This window comes from Urocampus carinirostris, chromosome 1 (genome assembly GCF_059441175.1).
Source record: "Urocampus carinirostris isolate Australia breed hairy pipefish chromosome 1, RoL_Ucar_1.0, whole genome shotgun sequence".
Classification (NCBI taxonomy): domain Eukaryota; kingdom Metazoa; phylum Chordata; class Actinopteri; order Syngnathiformes; family Syngnathidae; genus Urocampus; species Urocampus carinirostris.
The window spans coordinates 40,514,490-40,535,325 of record NC_142349.1 but is presented as its reverse complement, the minus strand read 5'-3'; the positions used below and the strand labels follow the sequence as shown (position 1 = coordinate 40,535,325).

Here is a 20,836-nt window from a genome sequence, read left to right as displayed (position 1 = left end):
TGCCGGGGGCCATGTCACCGCCGGGCCATTGTGCAGGCGCCATTCACCATGGAGTCATTTACCTTTTCATTGGCAGCTATTTAGTCCCCGTAAAAAGTTCAACGCACTAATTTGTGAGCCCCTCTCAGTTAGGGAGAGGCCCGGGATATGTTGTCAATTAATTGTTCCCCTTGGCTGGGAAGGGTTGGGGCTTTGGGGCCTCCCATCTGTCAAGTCATCTTATGCCAGGGAGGGGAACATACATGGAGCTCCTCCATATTCAGATCACATTTTTTCATCATAAGAAATATATTTCAAGCAAAATATCTTATGCAAACCGAAATACACACACACACGCACGCACGCACGCACGCACGCACGCACGCACACACACACACACACACACACACACAAACATTTTGCAACCAATAGAGCTGACCAGGGGACAGGGGACACCTTGTTTGCACACTCAGGGCACAAAAAGCTAGACAACCATACACACATAGTAAGTTTATCATTTACTTTCCAATTTTTATCGGTTGTATCCAGAGAAAGACAGTTCATACTGAGTTCATACACCTCAAATGTTTAGTCTAAATTCATTTTATCAAGTCTTCGAACTATAGGCAATTTTCAGATTCAGAGATGTATCCTTTCAACAGCCAGAAATGAGTACGCTGTTCAAAAATAATATTGGGTAGTCTGTAACCAACACCAATTCAAAGTATGAACATTTTCATTTATATACAACAGAGTTAAAAAATATTCAACCTGCAAATGCAGAAAATACCCTGCCAAAATAAACGCATTGTACAAGAAATGATTACAAATCGGTCATGTCAATGACAATCATTGTGGATGTTGTATTGTTTTGACCAGTGGCGAGCCGTGCATTTCACACCCAAGCCTTCAGTGATGGCCTTAAGTAATGTGCCGTTCTCAAACGACCCGACTTTAGAAACTGGCTCTTGGTAGTGAACGGAAGGAGCCAGCTCCCCACTAATTAAGAGCCGAGACACTTCTTTTTCCTCTTGTGATGGTTTAATATGCATGTCTTTTTTCAGGGATTCTCAAGGTCAAAATGGTTCTGTAATTAATTGTTTTTTGTACATTTGTAAATATTTTATTTAATGTTTCTTCTGTATTTTAGGTGTATAGTGTTTTTACATAAAAAATAAAGATGTATTTCATATTTTTTGTTGTTGCACTGAAACGTCAATACTTTTAATAGACGTTTTGTGTTTTTCAGAGATTCTGAGTTGCTCAACATCCAAGTTGCTCACTATGAAAAAGTTATAAGTTTGTGTTTATAAGTTTAAAGTTCAATTATATTATAATTTAGTAAAATGATAGATTTTAGACTTTGGCGCACTGACGCGCCCTAGCTGACGTTTCCTTACGCCTGCTAGAAGGATTTGATGTTGCCAACTCAAAATCTGATTAGCAAACCCAACATCGTTTTATCGTAACTTGTTATTTCTCAGGATGGCTTGCAGATCTGCTTGTGAAGGCCTCGGGGCAGATTTCTGACCCTGGCAATAATAACGGCTGAAATATGATTGGTTTGATGCTTAAATATAAAAGCACACATCTGGAAGCAGCACAACCAGAGAGGAAAGCAAAAAAGGAAGCTGACAGACAAGTTGGAATTATTTAATAAGTATTCATGGACAAAATATAATTCAACCACATCATTTTGATATTTTCAGGCCAGCAGAAAAGGTTTGCCGCCCTGACGGACCTCCATTGGTTTTGACAGTTTGGCAATTATTTACCACAAAGGCCAAGTTATCCCTCTTAAAAAAGTTTACTCATCCACAAAAAAACGTCCAAGAGGAAACAAGCAAAGTGGATATCAGCACAAAGAGCTTGCTTTTCTTCCACAAGTGAGTGCCACAAACATCCAAGACTACCACACAGATCCCCTATTTACAATAATTGCTGAAGATAATTGCACCTTCTTTAAGTGCTATTTTGACATGTTTGCAGAACTGTAACAGTAATTACAAAGTAAACAATTAATTTTCATTTTTGTTTGTTATTGCAACACCATATGGACAGAGAATAGTGGTAGTCTTTTGCATTACTTTTCTTAGTGTGTTACAAATGATGCAATCTCTAATGCCCTGACAAACTCCCAATTAAACTCGTTCTAATTTGAATTTCTATCAGTAGAGTGTTGAAAATATACATTTAGGGTTAAAAAGATGTAAATATTGTTACACAATATATTACAGAGCAAAAGCAATTGAAAGAAGAAAATCCTTCCGAATCATATCTTTTTGTCTAAACTAACAAACTTAACTCGAAAAAAATCTAGTGCATACAAAAATGCATATTATGAATAACGTACACCTTTTGCTTTCCGTAGGGGTAAGCAGGATTAAAGTGGGTTTATTAATCACTACTCTTCAACAAAATCTAACCTTTCCCTTTTAGGTGTTTTTTTAAATTTTGTGTCACATAAGACTGCACAACTGTCTAGTGGTCAACAGTTAAATTACACCAAATATGAACAGGGTCCAGAAGGATAAGAAAAATGTGAATCAGCAGCTATTTTGTTTGGATTGATTCCATCAATATACACCTATCTAAATAGTTAGTTTGTGTCAAAATCTGTCATTTTAAAGACATTTGAAAATTGTTCTTAACTACACGCCAGGGGTGGCCAACCCGGTCCTCGAGAGCCGCATGTCCTTTAACTTGTAAGCAAGCTGTATGTGAGCACTCCTGGTGTCAAACATTTAAAATAGTATGTCAGTCCAAAGGGAAATTGCAGGGATTCCGAAGCAACTCCTTAGCAGTCCGGTAGACTAACAGGAAGTGTTTGTAACGCGGTGCACAACCAAGCCAAGCGTTTCCAAAGTGTTCGGAGCCCATGAAAAGAAACTCTCCTTCTCCTGGTTTCACGCCACAATGGTGGTGTGTGTGAATAACTCCACGCCAAGATGGACTAGCACCCGACCATCCAGGACCCTTCGACCCCTGGCGCTCGAAGACGCCGCTACGCTGCCAGTGGACCTTCACAGCCAACACACCCACCAGTGAGATGCCGTGATAACGATCATGAAGGACGTCCTTGATGAAGCCTCGAACAACTAAGAGAAGACAAAAAGACAGGGTCAATCTACTATGACCAGACTTTGCCAAGCTGGCACGACAAATGGAATATGTGGTTTATAAGGCTTCTGTTGAGGTGACAGCTTACTGACAGAACATTCTACAGTCGGATTGACGGATTGATGATTATGTTTAGCACGCTTCATTTAAAGGAAACAAAAGTTAGGCTTTAAATGGGAAAGATTTAAATCAAGTGTGACTAATCCTATAGCAATACAGCCTCGTTTTACAGGTAAACCACATTATTAAATGGCTAACATCACAAGAAGACAGAATCCTTGAAGTTTTTTAGAGCCATTTCATGAATTAATTTTTGATTGGTCTTTTTAAATGAATAATTTTGAGGCATGTTCCAGGGTTGTTCAAGGCTGATGAGTTAGTTCACTCTGTTGTTTTTTAATATTGGACACCTATAATGGAAATTGTATAGGATGTCAGTTCATTATTTTTACTATTATTGCGCACTTTTACCAATCATGTTGCTGTTCTACGATTTTCACAGTTTCGGGCAGATCTTTTGTAATGTAGGAGATTTAATAGAAAGAAAGGGCTAGGGTGTAGGGGGTCTTTTAGAATATGTTGGAACCTCTCCTCTGAAGATTGGGTTCTCTCCCCTGTTCTCTTTGGAAAATCAAAATCCATTGATGTTTTCTCTCTTTATTTTGAGTGTCTACTAAATTATAAACTTTTCAAAAGCCTACCGGGTCAGTGTTGCCCATTCTTACATACTCACCAAAGTCGCTTTTGCAGACAGCCTTTAAGAGGTCTGTATCGTCGCATGGGCTGCATGATGCTGTGGATCAAACACAACAAAAGATAATGGATCAAAATCAACCAACACGAGACAAAGGTTTTTCTTGATCAAACATTTTTGGAAGTGTCAAACATCCAGGGAGTGGATTGCATTCAAAAGTATGAAGATTTCTGGGGGAGACGTCGTATCAAATTGACAGTGATGGATTGAGTGTCACGTCACCACTTGTGGCCCAACATCTGCCTTCTCCCAAATCTTTGTAAATGCCAAATAATAAGGAAAAGCAAAGGTTAAATGAAGGAATGTTGCAAGCCTTCCAGATTTCGCCTTGCTTCTGATTCCCGTTTGTTTCACTGATGCAATGTCATCACGGGAGTCAACCACTCTATCGTTCCTGCGCTGTGTGTTCTCCACAGAGAATGACAAAACAGAAGCGCCCACACAAGAGGACAATGGCTAGCAACATGACAAAGAATGTGTGGAATTTGCAAACTATTTGAGGTTTCAATTGGTGCTGTTTTGCCCTGGCGGCCTTCAGCTGCCGGGATGGTCCTTGCCCTCTGGGCTTTGTTGGCCATGGTGGGAAGCCGTCATCCATATAAAAAGCAGGTTGGCCAGCAGCTGCATCTTGGAACAAGACTGCTGCTATTTTTTGTGAAGATTATTAAGTTTTCGTTAAGAAGTTTATGAGTTAATTGCATCTACTCTGACATCCCCTCAAAAGTCAAGATCAAGATACAAATTTTTGTGATTAGTATCTTTGTATGTACAGTGGCTAAGCATTTGAAACATAACAAAAATGTCACACATGGACTTACGTGTGATGTACATAGTAAGTTTTTTCTCCAGTGTTGTCAAGTTTGCTCTGCAGAGCGCTGCTGTGTCGGGAAAACAAGCACTTGCTTTCAAAGACATCTTATGTGCGTCATGGTGTATAATTTGGAGGCAACTGGGCCCAGGAAAGATTTGGTAGAGTAACCTGAGAGAGGGCTGAAGGTGGGTAGAGGTGGCGAAAAGTCAGGTTTAAGCATGTATTGAAAAAAATGGCCCAAGTGTGATTCTAACCTTAAAGGGGAATACGCAGCTCAGATTTGTACAAGATACAACAAAAATAAGATTTTTACTTCACGGATTTCACTTATCACAGATTTTTTTTTTTTTTAACATAACCGCCGCGATAAGAATGGTTCACTTATCTTATTTAGTTTCTCACCAAATGGGATGTTTTTTGTCTGGATGCTACTGCAAGAGGAGCAATTGACCAGAAATTACTGTCAATGTTCGCTACAATAGTCAACATACTGCAGGTTCCGAAAGATGGAGCGCTCAAGAACTATCGCGCGTCCTCAGGGTCACGAGCAAGATATATTTCGGCATAGTTGCCTGGCACATGACGGAACTCCTTTTGAGGAATTCAAACATAGACACCTGTGTGCAGAAGGGCAGAGTTCCAAAGGTCCCAGGATGCATCGAGTGGTACCGAGCTGATCCCAGAGGCACGGGAGGGCAGAGGAGACCTAGCAGCCCTTTAGCTTGACCTTGCCATTGCCTATGGGTCTATCTCTCACAAGCTGGTGGAAGCCTTGCTTAATCAACGCCATGTGCCAGACAAGACCAAGGGCCTGATATTGGACTGTTACAGCTGCTTCAGTTTGAAAGTCACTTTTAGAGCTGTGACATCTTTATTCCATTGACTTAAGGAGACAACCTGATTCGATCATCGGGAGAGAATCCAGTCAAGAGCCAGTGGAAGATCTACAACACAACCTTAAAGGACAATACAGCACTCTGTGCGACATCTGAGGAGTTGGGAGGCTGGCTGACAAAGGTCTAAAAGTCAGGGCTACCATCTTGCCTTGACTCCTCTGGCCACAGCTAGTCAACAATGTCTCAATGACCACCATCAAGCACTTCAAGCGAAAGGTGAGCTCTTTTTTGAGGAAGTGGCCGGGCCTTCCACGAAGCCTCAGCAACATCGCACTGTATGGGAGGAACAACAAATGGACTCTGTCCTTCAGCAGTCTGAATGAGCAGTTAATAGTTACCGGAGCAAAAGAGTTGCTTCTGTATAGGGACTCAAGTGGCAGCAGTCTCTTCAGCTGGCATACAGGTGAGGACCGGCAGAAAGTGGTGCACTCAAGAGGCAGTTGACCAGGGTCAGTACCGTCTGCGGCACACTGAGCTGATGGGAGCAGTGGCACGCAAACAAGCAGGAATCAGAAGCATCCCAATACTCCGTACAAAAAGGCACATGGGAAGGAAAACCCCCTGCTTATCCAGAAAGAGGTTCGGGCAGGGGTGGAAGAAGTGTGCTGCAGTGGGACAGTAGGAATGAGACAGCAGGGGACGTGGACCAGGTGGGAGGAGGTGGATCAAGTTCCTCATCTAATCAGTCTATGACGTCCGACCAAGACAATCCAACCTCCACCACTGGGGCCTGGCTAAGAACCCACTGCGCCCAGTCTGCCAAAGGGTCGGATTGCTGGAGCATATCCGGAGCTGCTGCCCACAAGCACTGGGAGAGGAATGCTACCACTGTCGTTGTGACCAAGTTCTCAAAGATTATTGCAGTGACCACACTCAGGCCTGACATTATCCTTGTAGCAGAGACAACAAGCTAAAGGGTTCGGCTGGAATTGACCGTTTCCTTGTAAGACAGGATGGAGGAGGCTTTGAAAGGAGGAGAGCCTTGTATGAGGAACTGGCAGATGAATGCCAAAGCAGGGGATGGAAGAGGAGGTGCAATCCCATAGAGGTCGGTTGCAGAAGATTTGCCGGTAAGTCTCATATCAGGGCACTTAAGATGATGCGAGTGAAGGGACTGCACAACAGGCGAGCCATTATGAACATCAGCGACACTGCAGAGAAGGCATACAGATAGCTATGGATCAAGCAGGGATACACGTGGTCACTGGCTGGTAAGACACAAGTTGGTACTCGATAAACTCCGGCTAGGTCGGGCGTCTGTTGTGAGAACCGAAACACGCAGTGAACCCATGTGTCAACACTGATGAAGTGTCTTAGGTTGCACCAAAAGTTTACATTAGGACAATAAGCTCAAATAGAATTCATAAAAACTCATGTATTTCACTGTTGATAAGTACTATTACTGTGTCAATACAGAAAATAAAGAATACATTAAAACAAATTTAAGTAAGAAGCTTACTTATGTGGCGAAGACTCGTTGCTGTTCTCCGGTTGGCCATTAGCTCATACCTAAAACCCATCCAATGTGGGCTCCACGGTTCATCTCCGAGAAGGGTGGTCTGGATGTAGATGACAGGCACGTTCCTGTCTACTACGAAGCAGCTCACACGCTCAGGCTGCTTGCTATCAATCATTAGCAGCTTTAATTTTCCTCCTCGTTCAATAAACAGACTAGCGCCACCATAGCTCGGCGACGGTTTGATGCAAAGGGTGCTGCGCTGGTTGGACGAGAAATGGTTCGGCTCTAGGACCACCCGCAGAGCTTGGCTTGGTTTGGCCCACCGGACCAAGCCTTCTGTGCAGCGGAGTCGCACCTGAAGAATTATTCTGGAGTCTACACCATCAGGAAAGCCGCTGCACCAACAAGAAACATTTATTAGTACAGTTGAACTTTGACTTGGGAAGTAATTCTGGGAAAAATAAGAAAAAAACACAAGTTTAGTTTTCTTGATGGGTAACAGGATGACTGAAATCCAAACACAAAGAGCCAAACACGGTTTTCATAATCCAGTTGAATGTGTTCTTGAAAATGTTACTTAATAAGAAAATATGCATTGTAACCATGTTCCTATACTTAAACCAGCCAAGTAATATATACAAGCTGCTTGGATGATTTGATCTATCCCGCCAAATATATCTGAGAACAGAGATCCCTCGGTATCGCCGTCATTGGGGACCAGAACCACCCACGAAATGTAAAAAAACACACTTTCATAAAAGCTCCCAAAGGGTTAAATTCTCCAGACAAAATCGAATTTTTGAGCGCAACTTATTTCATTGTGTGAAGTTAGATGATTTGATATAAATTATGAAATAAGAATAATGCCAAAACCTGTTCCCCATATCAACAAATATACCACTTTAAACTTGTCTCCCTCCCACAATTACTGAAGCTTGATGAGGTTCATTTTGACCTTTTTTTTCATAAATAATTGTTTCCAAACAAAATTGCAAACAAAGTTATTTTGCAAAAAATCTAACAATATACAGGTACTAGAAACAAAGATACTTATGTATTTACATTTGGCACCGACAGCGCTGGGCAGACAGAATGCGCTGTGTGCATAGCTCTGCCCACCCTCTACCTGTGTGCCTGGCTGGCATTTATTTGGCATTATATCATAAAGTGTCCCAACAGTGAACCTATTTTTTTAATGAGCTTCCATATAAAAGGATTGGCGTTTAGCCAAAATGGGGTCTGTTGATATGAGACCGTGACTGTAAATTGTGGTGAAGAGTATACTCTTTATAAACTGGACTGAACCACTCAATCCATTAGCAGACAATACAGTTATGTCCGCACCATAACCAAAATTGCACCCCCTGGATTTTGAATGTTTTGAACGAGATTTATTTCAGTGTTATTTGATCTCCGACCCATATGTATTTATGAAAAGAGCCATACATGGTTCGCGAACCATATGTTCCTGACCCCTGAGCATTAAATGCCAATCCTTTTCATCCGATTGTGAATAAATGTAATATCCTCAGAAAAGATCACTTGTCATTGATGATTATAAAATGCAGGATTGCCTATTAAAGTAGGCTGAATGATAAAGCAAAGTCTGTACTCTATCCGACCCTGGAGGCAAGCCAAATTGAAATCTATCCAGAAAACTGTCCAAGAACTTGCCTCCCTTTTGTCAGAGTTCTAACCATCACATCTATTGCTACAATGGAAATTGGCAAAAAATAAACATAATCTTTTCAAAACCATGTTGATTTTTTTTACCAGGAGTCAGTACCAGTGAAAAGATAAACATCATAATGCACAATTCTTTTAAGCACGTGATGCTTCCACGTAATTCTGCTGGCATTAAAAACTAACCTTCCACTCCAGTTGCACAAGTTAGCCGCAGCAAACTGCATTTGATGGCTCAAAATGGATGCAACGACGATCAAGAGCGCACTGGAAAACATGTCGAGCGTATTCCAAGACATCCAAAGTCGTTTGGGGAAGAGAGCATGACTTGGCGGCTGACGATCAGGCCAGCAACGTGAAATGCAAATGAGAAACTAGACTTGGCCAACTATATTAGGCGCGCTCATGAGACACGCATTAAATGAATGTGGCGAAACAGAATTATGGACCCCCCCCCCCCTCCTTTTTTTTCTTCGTTTTAATCGCGTAGTGCACATTGGATTGTTTTAGGATGGTTATTTCTGAGGCGTCACAAATTGCATAGAGGGGTCTGTTTTAAATGAAGTAGGCTATTGTGGGGAATAATAATGATAATAATGATTAACTTTACTTAGCTGTAGGCTTTAAGATATTTGTACAAATAAAATGACGAACATCAATGATGTACTGTTTATCAAATCAAGAGATATTTGCGTGTGTCCATACAACGGCTGAAAAAAAATCCCCGCTGTTTAGGCAACATAATTAATTTGAATCTTTGTGGACAGAATGTGACAATTTTTCTTTTGGAAGCATTGGCAAAACCTTAACAGGAGCTTCCTTGTAAACCAATAAAATCAGTTAAAATTATAAAACATATTTCCAGATGATTTGTGTTTTTGTAAGAATTGCATATTTTTATTCGTGTCACATAGCCAGAAAGTGTCTGTTCTAGCTAAAAAGGAAAAATATTTGAATTTAATCCCTTTCTGCCCACCCGACGTCAGGTCTACCATGAGAATGACATGGGGTGGATGAATGAAGAGTTTTATTATTAATTAAAAAAAGTTATTTTCGTTCCTGTATAATATCCATCCGTCATATACCTCACTGACATTTTACACTTATACAATTTAAACTCCCAACAGTTATTTGTGTTTGCGGCTTAATCTAGTGGCTGAACGAGGAAACGCATTTTCACTTTCATACTGGGATTCCAATTATTCAAAGACGCAAAATGGAAACAGCTACTTATCAATCACTGCATAAAATATATTAAGCAAGATGTTACCACCTTGACCAATTTAATAAGAGTATAACGATGAACATGTACCCCTGCATATAAGATAACACCGCTGCCTGTACTGAAGAAGCATTAAAAGATTAAAAAGGCGTTGCAACTTGAGGACTCATATGTTCAAACATGAACAAAATCACAATACAGGTAAGCAGTAAATTTATTTTGTTTTGTTAGTCGCTTAATTCAGTGATTATTCTAAACATTTCTAGTAGACACGATTTAGGATATGTGTTTAAGTGAATTGAAAAGAGCGTATGAAACAATTGTTCGGAATGTGTTTCCTTTTCAGGTCATTTTATAAACAAGCAAGGCAAAGCAACGCACACCAAAAACAGAGTCCTTGCTTAGTTGTACATTTTTAAAGATTTCTTTATTTCATAAAGAATTTAGTCGAGGGCCCCTGATGGAAGAAATTAGATTTTTTCAATATCTGTCCCCACAGAAGCTATTTTGCGTCAGCGTCGACATCGTAAGTTTACATACATTTCCAAGCCAATTCTAACTATAAAGGGACATTATGTAATATGTAGTGTCTCCTAGTGGTCCAAAATCTTCATACAGTAAAAAAACTTTATTTGAATGAAAGGTAAGGATACATCAACTATCATACCAATATTAGTTTTTATAAATATTCATAGGTCGAGAAATTTGTATTCGTTTCACATAGCAGAATCCATAAGTAGTAGTCGCTGCCATGTTTGTCTGGGTCCTTGCTGCTACGCTGTGCTCGTTTGGCAACGGTTTTCGTTTTCATTAGACAATACAGTGCCAAATAATACAAAATGTACCTATAGGGTCAGAGTTATCTTCCATAACATTGAACATTTTTTCACAAAGTTGTCATAACTCACCAGAGTGATTTTGGGCCTCTTTATATGAAGACAAGATGTGGAAAAAATTGTGCACGTTTCTCATTTTATTGTTTTTTTTTAAAAAAAAAACAACGCCCTTCGATGTTTTCAACACGAATACTAACAGCGCGCATAGATAAATATAAAACTACGTAATCGTGTTAGTAATAGGGGAGCAGCGATATCTGGAGCATTAAAAGCAAGACAAATTCAATTTAGCTCAAGCTTAAACTCAGCATCTCTGGTGCATATTGGCGGCATGGCACGTGAAACGCTTGAAATAAGCCTACACAACAAAGCTATACATTGGCTATACATAACCCCAAAAAACAATAAAACAAGTGTGTTTACAGTCAAAACGACCACAAGAGCATTTTTAAAATGGCAAATCTTATGATGTGCAAAAAAAGCATTGTTATTCTTTAGACATATACAGGGTTTTTTTCCGGCAAAGACTCATATATATATATATATATATATATATATATATATATATATATATATATATATATATATATATATATATATATATCATCTCTCATCTCATCCATCATATATATATATATATGTGTGTGTGTGTATTACGACAGTAGACTCACTGTTAGTAGCTTTGTTAATTGGGCCACAGTATTTAGCTAAACCTGCACAATACAAATACATCGGACAAAGTAATCAGTGCTGGCCAAAAGTAGGAATACACTTTTAAAAACATTTTAAGTGCCTAAAAACAAGAACAGTTAAATAAAAAATATATCGAAGAAAAAGATATGGGATCATAGTAAGCAGAATTTAAAGGAGGAAGTTGGAAATAGAACGTATGACTGATGGAAGATGCGCAGGGTAGAGAAGGAATGACAAATAGTTGCGAGGTGCAAGAAGCAGCAGCAATGGAAGCTTTAATCGGGGAATAAACGAATGCACAAATGAGGAAGAGCCTTTTAGTTAAGTGAAATAAAAATCAATAACAACACAAGACAAAAGCCTACTAAACGCATGGGTGCAGGAAAAAGAAGGACACATGAGGAGAGAAAGGAAGGAATTTCGGAAGGATATAATGCTACAGGAAAGCGTTAGGGAAAGGGTGACAACAACAAAAGTTCTAAAAAAGAAAAAAAGGACGATGGGATGTCACGATAAATGAAGGCATAAGAAATGAACAATAACATCGTAGAAATAGACATATACAATTTGGGATGGAGGAGAAAGGAATGGGAGGTTAAAAAAGAAATACATAAAATAGCAAGTGGATGCGACGAAGGGAATACAGTACTGCTACCTAGTGGCATCTCTTAGAATTTTCAAATGTTTTACCTACTTTCGACTTGGTTAGGGGTGATCTTAGGTTTACAGCTTTAGGGGTGCTGAGCATCCAGTGTCAATGGTTAAAAACATTTTTTTCTAAATTTCACTTGAAGTGATACAACATGTTAAAGTTCATTATGATAAAATTTTAAAATATTTTGCTAGAGGCTTTTTATTTTAAAAGGCCACTTTCATCATTTTAATATTCATTTTGGGGCCGTTTTTATCAACGGAATGTTCCTTTTCATTTACTCATGATGGCATTTGTCACTGTGGTTTCAAACTTTGGCATTGTGCAAGTTTACTTAATGAAGTGACCCACAACTTTTAAGGTATGTCTAAAAAGTTCCAGGACTGCAAACACGAAAGACAGATTTTAAATCTCAATCAACAAACAGAGACATATTTTTCTTCACCGATAGTGAAGCAGACACAAATGACCATGCCAAAATTTTACAACACTTTGTCCTCAAGATGCACATTATTTTTGTGCATTACACAAAAGGCCTTCTCTTGTATACCATTTAAATGAATAAAACCTTCAAGCACTACATTCTAACCCCTTAAAAGGAATAGGTTTTAATATCAGGCCAACGGGGCAGCACGGCGGTGCAGTGGTTTGCGCGCGTGCGGCACAGTTCTGAGGTCATGAGATCAAACCTTCCAGTGTGGAGTTTGCATGTTCTCCCCGTGCTTGCGTGGGTTTCCTCCGGGCACTCCGGTTTCCTACCACATTCTAAAAATATGTATGTAAGGTCCAAATGTCCCTAGGTGTGAATGAGGGAGTGAGTTGTCTGTCTCTATGTGCCCTGCGACTGGGCGGCAACCGGTACAGGGTGTCCCCTGCCCACTGCCCAAGATGGCTGGGATGGGCGCCAGCACCCCCACGACCCTACTGAGGATAACCGGTGAAGATAATGGATGGATGGATTTGGCAAACCGCTTTCTATCCTGTTTTACATTGTAAAAATGTTGTGATCATTTCATAGAAAAAAAGGTTAGCGCCAAATAAATAATTAATTATGTTAACCTATGGTTTACTATGTAGCCATTGGACAGCATAATACAGTGATGCAGATAAAGAAGAGTTTGAAAACTACTGTAAGTGAATTAGAGGGTAAACAAATGCACTCTGTTCCTTTTTTTTCCGAGCGAGAAATAAAGAAAATGTGCATGTCAGTTTCGCTACACCGTTGCAAGGCATTGCTCGAAGTGCTATAATATCATATGACCAATGGTTACTCTTTCCTTGCCTCATTACTTATAGAAAGTAACATGGCTATTTGAAACATACCATCGCCAATGTATTTGTTTTATCTTTGTTGAATATTGTAATCTATTCAAAATCATGATTTGTCACAACAGTCCTGGAAATTTTCTGGCACACCTTAAAAGTGTTTCTCATCTTTTTCCTCGGAAAAAACCTTTGTCGGTGTAGTTCTCTCTAACGGTTACAGTAAGCAGGTTCATGGTGACGTCGGTGACCGTCACTGTGTCCATGTTTGTGAAACAAGGATTCCAAGAAGAGCTGGGCCCCGTTGGGGGGCACACCACTCCGAGTTCTTCTCCCTTCACGATCGGTAGGTTTCTGTTCTTGTCACGGTGCTTAAGAACTGCCAGGTAGTGAGTTCTGCAACCACGGTCCATACACCGGTCCATGATATCATAACTGGAACGTGGCGTTATGGTGGTCTCTTTCTGGAACCTTCTGGTTAGCTGGGCCAGACTGGGGTCAGAAGCTCCCCTGTCATGAGTTAAGCGTCTGGAGATTTTGGTGGCGGGTTCCGTGCTCTCATCATCATCATTATTATTATCGACGTCGTCTTCGTCCTCGTCGTCATAATTCAGACGCAATTTGGGCTTGCGTCCTCTCTTTCTGGGAACCAGTTCTTGTTGAGCATTTGCTATCGGTTTGGCCCTCCTCTCTAGTTCTAGCATGTGGCTAGCAAAACTCTCCCCGCTATTGATAGTGCTCGGGGGAAAGATGGTGGGCACCACAGCACGCAGACCTTCACGGGCCCTCGGTGTTAAGACGGGTTCTGGGACCGGGTAGGTGACCTGAATTGGCCGGACTGGCTCTCGTCTAAATTCATAAGTCTTATCTTTGGCTTTTGCCTGTGTGATGATGAGAAAGATCAGTCAAGCTTAACTGGTTTAGGTAGTGATTCTTTTGCATGTTGATGGAAGGAGCCCACATGTTAAAAAGGTGAATCAATGTACTCCAGCAACAGTTTAGGTTAGGTGTGAGTACAAATCTGAAAACAATTATTGAAATACAAACAAAGGCTTAGTGAACCAACCTTCAAGAGGAACGTCTCAGGCTTGGGTCCTCGCTTTTTGGGCCCAAAAAGCTCTCTCTCACGTTCCCTTATGGAAAAAAATATATAATGAACTGTAAACCACAACAGCAAATGAGAATTGTTAGATGTTTTACTAATGGTGAAATCTATCTATAAAGGGTTTTGCCTATGCTTTTGGCTAGTTAAAAGAACTAATGTAGCTACTGAGGTAGCTAGATTGTAATAATGGTCATGTTATATTTATTGGTTTTCTCATGTTGAGGTTTTTGAGTTTTTCCATACCGCTGTGTAGGTTTTAGGTCAAGGAATGGTGTAAAATAGTCTGCATTTTGCAATAATCTGTGGTCTGTGCAGCCCTTTGAGACTCCTTGTGAGTAAGGGATATACAAATAAACCTCACTTGACTTGACTTGGGCTAAGTTAGCTTTAATTATAGAACGCTGGGCATCTTTCAAATCTCAAATCTTTGTATTGTGTGTTTTGAAATTCGAGCCGACCTCATTTTTCAATGTTGTTTTGGACTCACTTCTCTTCAAAAGCTGCAAGCAGGCGCTCATCCAAGATGTTCTCCTCTGGCTCCCATGTACTGTACCTGGAACGCAAATATGCACATTTATCTTAGCACAAACACCACCCACTGACATAGATTTAGATGCACATTCACACTTCACCACCAGTTAACAAATATTGTGCTTTATGTCCAGTATACATTTGAGTTTAAGTGGGAATTTAACCGAAATAATCCATCTCCTAATGATAATTAATAGTTTGATTTACTCACTGCATTTATGGAGCTTGCTGTTGTCTGTTGTATTGGCCTTAGTAGGAATGTGATGTCGACACTGACCCATTTACATTGTCATCATCATCGTCATCATAATATGGAGGACTTTTATAATAATTGTTGAAAACGATTTGCATTAAAAAAGTATATTTCCTTGCTATAAGATATGTATACAAGAGAAGAAAAAAATGCAGATGATTTCATTCTGTGAAACAAATTCAAAACGTAGTTTCATTTCTGTAAACAAAGTTGAATTAAAATGGCCCAGCTTTACCGATTTTAAAAGTCATGTTGTAATGGGACAGTGTGTTTTTATTTGACTAATAGATGTTGCTGTACTGTGTCGTGCAAATGTGTGTTTTGGTATATTTGGTATATATTTTGTACTGTATCTGTTTCCTCCCCCTGACATTTTTTTATATTCTCTTTAAAATTTGGATTGTTTGTACGGTTTGGTTCTGATGTCAACACAGTATTGCAGTGTAATTTTGTATGTAGATGTCACGAACCCAATTGCGTTTGTTTTACTCAAGTTTTATTTAGAAGGAGGAAAGGACTTGCACCCACGATCCGGGGACCGTCGGTCACGGCAGATCGCTGGGAACGCGTTAGTGGCACTTCCGTGTTGAGCGCAGGCAAAGTCGAGAGCGAGGAAAAAACAAGTCGATGGCCGGGGCGGAGGAGCAAAAACGTAAACGGGTTCAGAAAAAGGACGGCAACGGGAATCAGACGGAGAACGGGGCAGGATAGAGTCAGGAGTCACAAATGTTTGCCTAGCGTGTAGCGTAGGTTCACAAACGATCCGACGAGTGTTGTCAGGAAGGCGGGGGTTTAAAAAAGAGGAAGTAGCCAATCAGCATCCACGGCTGCTGGCGCTAACGGAGCAAACTCGGGTGCCCCGCATCATCAATCATGACAGTAGATGCTTTTGTTTCTATAAAGCATTTAAAAAATATACAATGTCCTTTTAATTACACGGGTATGTGATTGGGCAAAAAAGAAATGGTTCGGAACCTGTGTAAAGCTAAGAGCAACACTACCAAAATAAGCAATATAACTGATGAGTTTAAGGACCAAAACATTGATTCGTCTAGTGCCATAGCATATGAATATTTTTAAAAGCAGTGCCAAAACGTGAAAAAACGTTTTTTTTTTTTTTTGTCATTTTCAAAAAATGATGATAAAGGCTTTGGTGCTGATGATCAGTAAGTATCATGCCTCTGGGAACTATTTCAGTATGATAAATCACCACTAGATAACCCAAATGGCTTTGATCAGATCATTGTCGGCGCATTGAAGAGCCCCCACTCCCTCGTGGTGCTTCCTCTATCCAGCGATTGAGTGTGGGCGGCCCCGAGTGACCAAAATCGTGTGATCACGTCCCCAGAAACATCGGACGATAAGAAGTTTTGTAACATGTATGCATGACTTCAGTGTTCTTGCAATAAAATGTTATTTTGTAAGCACAGTGCCTCTGTGTTTATAAACGAAAATGATATTAGAGGTATCACAAATGCAAAAAAAAAAAAGCACCGAAGTGAAAGTTCTGCTTGGAATGCACACTTTCACAAAAAGCTGTTTTTCTCAGATGTTTTCGAGCAAACAACTATTTTCAAAAAACTTGTGCAACTGTTATTTATTAAACAATGCTAAACGTTAGAAATATATCTTTCCCTCTGATAAAATATGAGGGTTGAAAATGTCTTTTATATGTCCTTTGCCTATAGGCTATAGCTACAGAAATACATTTTCTGTAGGCCTGAGAGGAAGGTCTGACATGAATGAGTTAAATTGGAACCTAAATGCAGGTCTCGCCGCTGCTCCTTTCAAGTAAACACGGCTCGAGCAGCAGTGAATTGATATTTATGCAGTTCCGCTTACAGCCACCAAAAGCCGCTGTCCCCTCCATCAGGTTTACTTTCGCTATGACGAAAACTGTGTACTGTACTCACTTGTGAGACCAGCCCTTCCATTTCACCAGATATTCCCAACGACCCTGCAAACCACACAGACACAAGAACGCACAAACACACGCACGATCCGGTTATAAACGCCGTCGGGTTTACTCTTCCGCCGCTACACAATCATGCGCTTGCGTAACAGGCGGAACTCAAAAAGTAGCCGAGGCCGAAAAAAACATAAACGCAGCAGCGGCGCTTGTAGCAGCATCGGCAGCACAGTACCCGTCTGATCCTTCGCTTGAGGATGGACTCTGCGGCAAAGACGCTCTCCCCGACGGCAGACAGCTCCATTACGAGACGCTCGTTCACTCGCTATCCTGGACTGGCCCTCGCTCTTATTTGCGTCCACTACCCCACGTCCTCTTCGGACTGCTTAATTCCGCACATCCCATAATACGCATTCTGGCGTGCACGACAGGGAGGGGGAGGAGGGCAGGGACGTCACTTGCTGTTGCCAGGCTACGTGCCGGGTAGGGGCGGGCTAAGACGGCGCTTGATTCGCTGTCTTGTTGCTATGGGTGACGGGGGCGTGGTCCGACTGCTGAGGAGTCCGCTGGAATGTGCGCAAGTGGTCGACTGCCTTCTGGGAGACACAAATTCTCACCCGGAAACGTTTGAAAGGAACATGTTTTTAATATATGACTTTTCAACAGTTTTTAAATACCCAAGTATTTTCTCGTCACAGCAAAATGCCATTTCCAATGGTAAATGGTATGAATTCGGTGGGAATAGAATAGAATAGAATAGACCCCGCGACCCTCCTTAGGATAAGCGGTGCAGATAATGAATGAACGAATGAAGAGAAGAGAAGAGAAGAGAAGAGAAGAGAAGAGAAGAGAAGAGAAGAGAAGAGAAGAGAAGAGAAGAGAAGAGAAGAGAAGAGAAGAGAAGAGAAGAGAAGAGAAGAGAAGAGAAGAGAAGAGAAGAGAAGAGAAGAGAAGAGAAGAGAAGAGAATTATCTTTGTTGTCATTGATATCATCGAGTTGGAAAATTGTATGCGACAAGATTAGACATGGCACTTCCGGCCAGCGTAATCATGTGATATTACATTTAAAGAGAAAAATCAGATAAAAGACTATTAGAATAAATAGGCATTTTTGTTGACAGTATATTTACAACGCCAAAGTTCGTATAATAGTGCAAAGAAAAAAATAGTGCATCGGAACAATGGTGGAATGAAAAGTGAATATAGTTGCAAAATCCTGTATGCATTTTCAGATTCAGATTCAGATCCAGATCTACTTTATTGTCATTCTAGTACACGTGTATACAGAACGAAATGCACGCTTGTTTAGGGTAAATAAACTGTCACTGAGTGTGTTTGTCCTTGTTTTAAAACACATCTTTAACGGATGGTGAAATGGGTTGCCCTGCTTTGGTATAGTTTTATCTAATGTAATATTATTAGTTTCAATAGTATTATAACAGTTATATAAGGGCGCTTCAGAAGTAAATTAAGTACTTTTAATTATTTTACACACATAGAAATATCTGTTTGTAAATACAGTAAAACAACAAGTGCAAAATCTTGCTTTTAATGTGTAAAACGTTAATAAAAAAATCAACTCTCATAATTTTTTTAAATGTGACGTTGCAGATAGAAGCGCATCCAACCGCCAATGCAATTAAGCACCCATTAGCTCGATAGACTGAGACATCGAAAAAAATCAAGATACAAAGAATGATTTTTGCTTCAAAATCGGTAAAACGGTCACTCCTTACTATTTAACGCAAGTGAAGTGTATAAGCAACGCATAGGGAAATTTCCTCTGTATTGTATATTAATTCCTAGTATCGTTATATTGACTTTCTCTTAATGCTTGCCTTAATTTAGGGGTAAGACACAAAAAACTTTTGTCCGAACATAAAGCGTTCAAGTGGTGTAGGAACATTTGATGTTATCATTTTATTATTACATACATTCATATGTAACGCCATAATGCAAAAAAACACAATACAATACAATACAAGACAATGGGTTTCTGCTCAACCTTTTTTTTTTGAGTATTTCTCAGATCATTTGGTAGGTTTTTCGTTCCACTTATTTGTAGTAGGTTCAAATATTTCCTGTACATGTTACATTTATTTTAGCATTTTGCCTTTTCGTGCTTTTTTAAAATCAAATAGAATGTAATTGACTAAAAATCTAAACAAACGAAAATGATGGTTGGAACGTACATAATGGTATTATTATTACCGTTGTTGTTTGCATCACACAATACATTTTGATGGAAACAGAACAAGATGCAGGTTCTTCCCCAGGGCCACCATCACCCTAAACGAGGGCAAAAAAATATAGACCTTGCGACGTATTTTTTATGTATTTTTTGTTGTTGTTGCTGCTATATGTTATAGCACCAAACTGTGAAAAAATATATACCTTGTGAATTGTTTGGGGATTTTTCTGTTGCTGCTAGTGTTATTGCACTTTCATTGTGCTATTGTTCTTTTTAATTACACTGTTATGACAACGTAGGTCCGTAGATATTTTTTGCAAATCCATCCTGACAGTCTTTTCTACTTTTCTATTTCAAGTACAGGTATTCATTAAATGTTTGCCCTGGCGTGCCATGTCTGATCTCGCTGCATACAATGTTTCAATACGTTGCTATCAATGAAATTAGGAAAATTAGTTTAATCGATTCAATGAGAAATGGAAGAACAGTTCGATCAAATTACGACATAAAATACAATCCGTGCACTCAGATATTTGACCTTGCGATTGTCGTTGAAATTGCGTTTTAATGTCCTTATTTTCTCGTATCTATAGGCACGGTACCGATGATGTCGTTCGGTTTATTTCCAAATATTAAATTACATTTTCTGTCCTTAGAACACTTCACCCGAACTGTATATTTTATCAAAATATTGATTTGCGAACAAGAATTAGGCCTAAATAACACAATTCCTCATCATAAAAAAATCTAACATTATCTCTATCCCATTTGTAGATGCAGTTCTCATCTTAAAATGTACCGGCAGCATAATACATGAATTATATTTTTCAAAGGGCGTAGATTCGGCATGGACGGGGGATGCATCCCCACCTATATCGACCGACATTGATTTCCCCAAAAATATTACGTGATCTCTTGCCCCAATTGTGTTATGTCCCCAGCAAACTGCGCCCTCGATTCCCCCCAACAAATAAATGACTCCCCCCTCCCCATATCTTACACGTTTTTTGATCTTTTCAAATTGTGTACTCCGTATTACATTTTTTTGGGCCGGGAAATCTTTTTTTTTTTTTTTTAAAGACCGATTTCGTCTTGCCTGTTCAGGCTCTAATGCAATGTCATCGTAGGTTGCTAATATTGTCTCGGTACTCTACATAGTCTGTCTTGCTCTGAATGAATAGGTGTGTGTTCTGTGGGTTAGGTTTATTATCGCTTCATAAGGGTAATTTAAATTATTAATTGGCTGAGGTTGACCGGTATGCAATTGGATTATGTTGCAGGCTTGATCTTTACTAACCAACATCTGGCAATAAGGAAGATCATTTTCATTGTTTCATACTGTGACAATGACGTGTGGTGAAATGCGTGGAAACACCTACAGTTCACACAGCAGCCGCGCCCCCTTCTGTGGAGGTAAACACGCACGCGCACATGCACTCAGGTCGAGCTCCAAATATGGAAAGGACTCGACATGAACGC

The 20,836-nt window shown here is 40.0% G+C and overlaps 2 protein-coding genes across 2 annotated transcripts; both read right to left on the bottom strand.

The window, feature by feature from the left end:
- Positions 1 to 1,611: 1,611 nt before the first annotated feature.
- On the bottom strand, positions 1,612 to 9,107 carry LOC148374633 (meteorin-like protein). Its single transcript, XM_088339129.1, has 4 exons — positions 8,889 to 9,107; positions 7,020 to 7,414; positions 3,833 to 3,892; positions 1,612 to 3,077 (listed from the first exon to the last, which is right to left on the bottom strand). Exons 1-4 carry the CDS (start codon positions 8,999 to 9,001, stop codon positions 2,737 to 2,739), a joined length of 909 nt encoding a protein of 302 aa, XP_088195255.1. The 5' UTR covers positions 9,002 to 9,107; the 3' UTR covers positions 1,612 to 2,736.
- A 1,772-nt stretch (positions 9,108 to 10,879) lies between these two features.
- cbx8a (chromobox homolog 8a (Pc class homolog, Drosophila)) lies at positions 10,880 to 17,591 on the bottom strand. Its single transcript, XM_088339126.1, has 5 exons — positions 17,402 to 17,591; positions 17,171 to 17,214; positions 14,961 to 15,026; positions 14,435 to 14,501; positions 10,880 to 14,249 (listed from the first exon to the last, which is right to left on the bottom strand). Exons 1-5 carry the CDS (start codon positions 17,468 to 17,470, stop codon positions 13,536 to 13,538), a joined length of 960 nt encoding a protein of 319 aa, XP_088195252.1. The 5' UTR covers positions 17,471 to 17,591; the 3' UTR covers positions 10,880 to 13,535.
- Between the last annotated feature and the right edge of the window lie 3,245 nt (positions 17,592 to 20,836).

What these genes read in the sequence shown, in the direction of transcription:
- LOC148374633 (XM_088339129.1), bottom strand. Translation starts at nt 9,001, where the DNA reads ATGTCTTGGAATACGCTCGACATGTTTTCCAGTGCGCTCTTGATCGTC. An exon ending in TTGTGCAACTGGAGTGGAAG is followed by an intron (nt 7,415 to 8,888) that starts GTTAGTTTTTAA and finishes TTGTTGGTGCAG; the next exon opens with CGGCTTTCCTGATGGTGTAG. An exon ending in TGTCTGCAAAAGCGACTTTG is followed by an intron (nt 3,078 to 3,832) that starts GTGAGTATGTAA and finishes GTCTTCTCTTAG; the next exon opens with TTGTTCGAGGCTTCATCAAG.
- cbx8a (XM_088339126.1), bottom strand. Translation starts at nt 17,470, where the DNA reads ATGGAGCTGTCTGCCGTCGGGGAGAGCGTCTTTGCCGCAGAGTCCATC. An exon ending in TCAAGCGAAGGATCAGACGG is followed by an intron (nt 17,215 to 17,401) that starts GTACTGTGCTGC and finishes TGTGGTTTGCAG; the next exon opens with GGTCGTTGGGAATATCTGGT. An exon ending in TGGAAGGGCTGGTCTCACAA is followed by an intron (nt 15,027 to 17,170) that starts GTGAGTACAGTA and finishes TTTGCGTTCCAG; the next exon opens with GTACAGTACATGGGAGCCAG.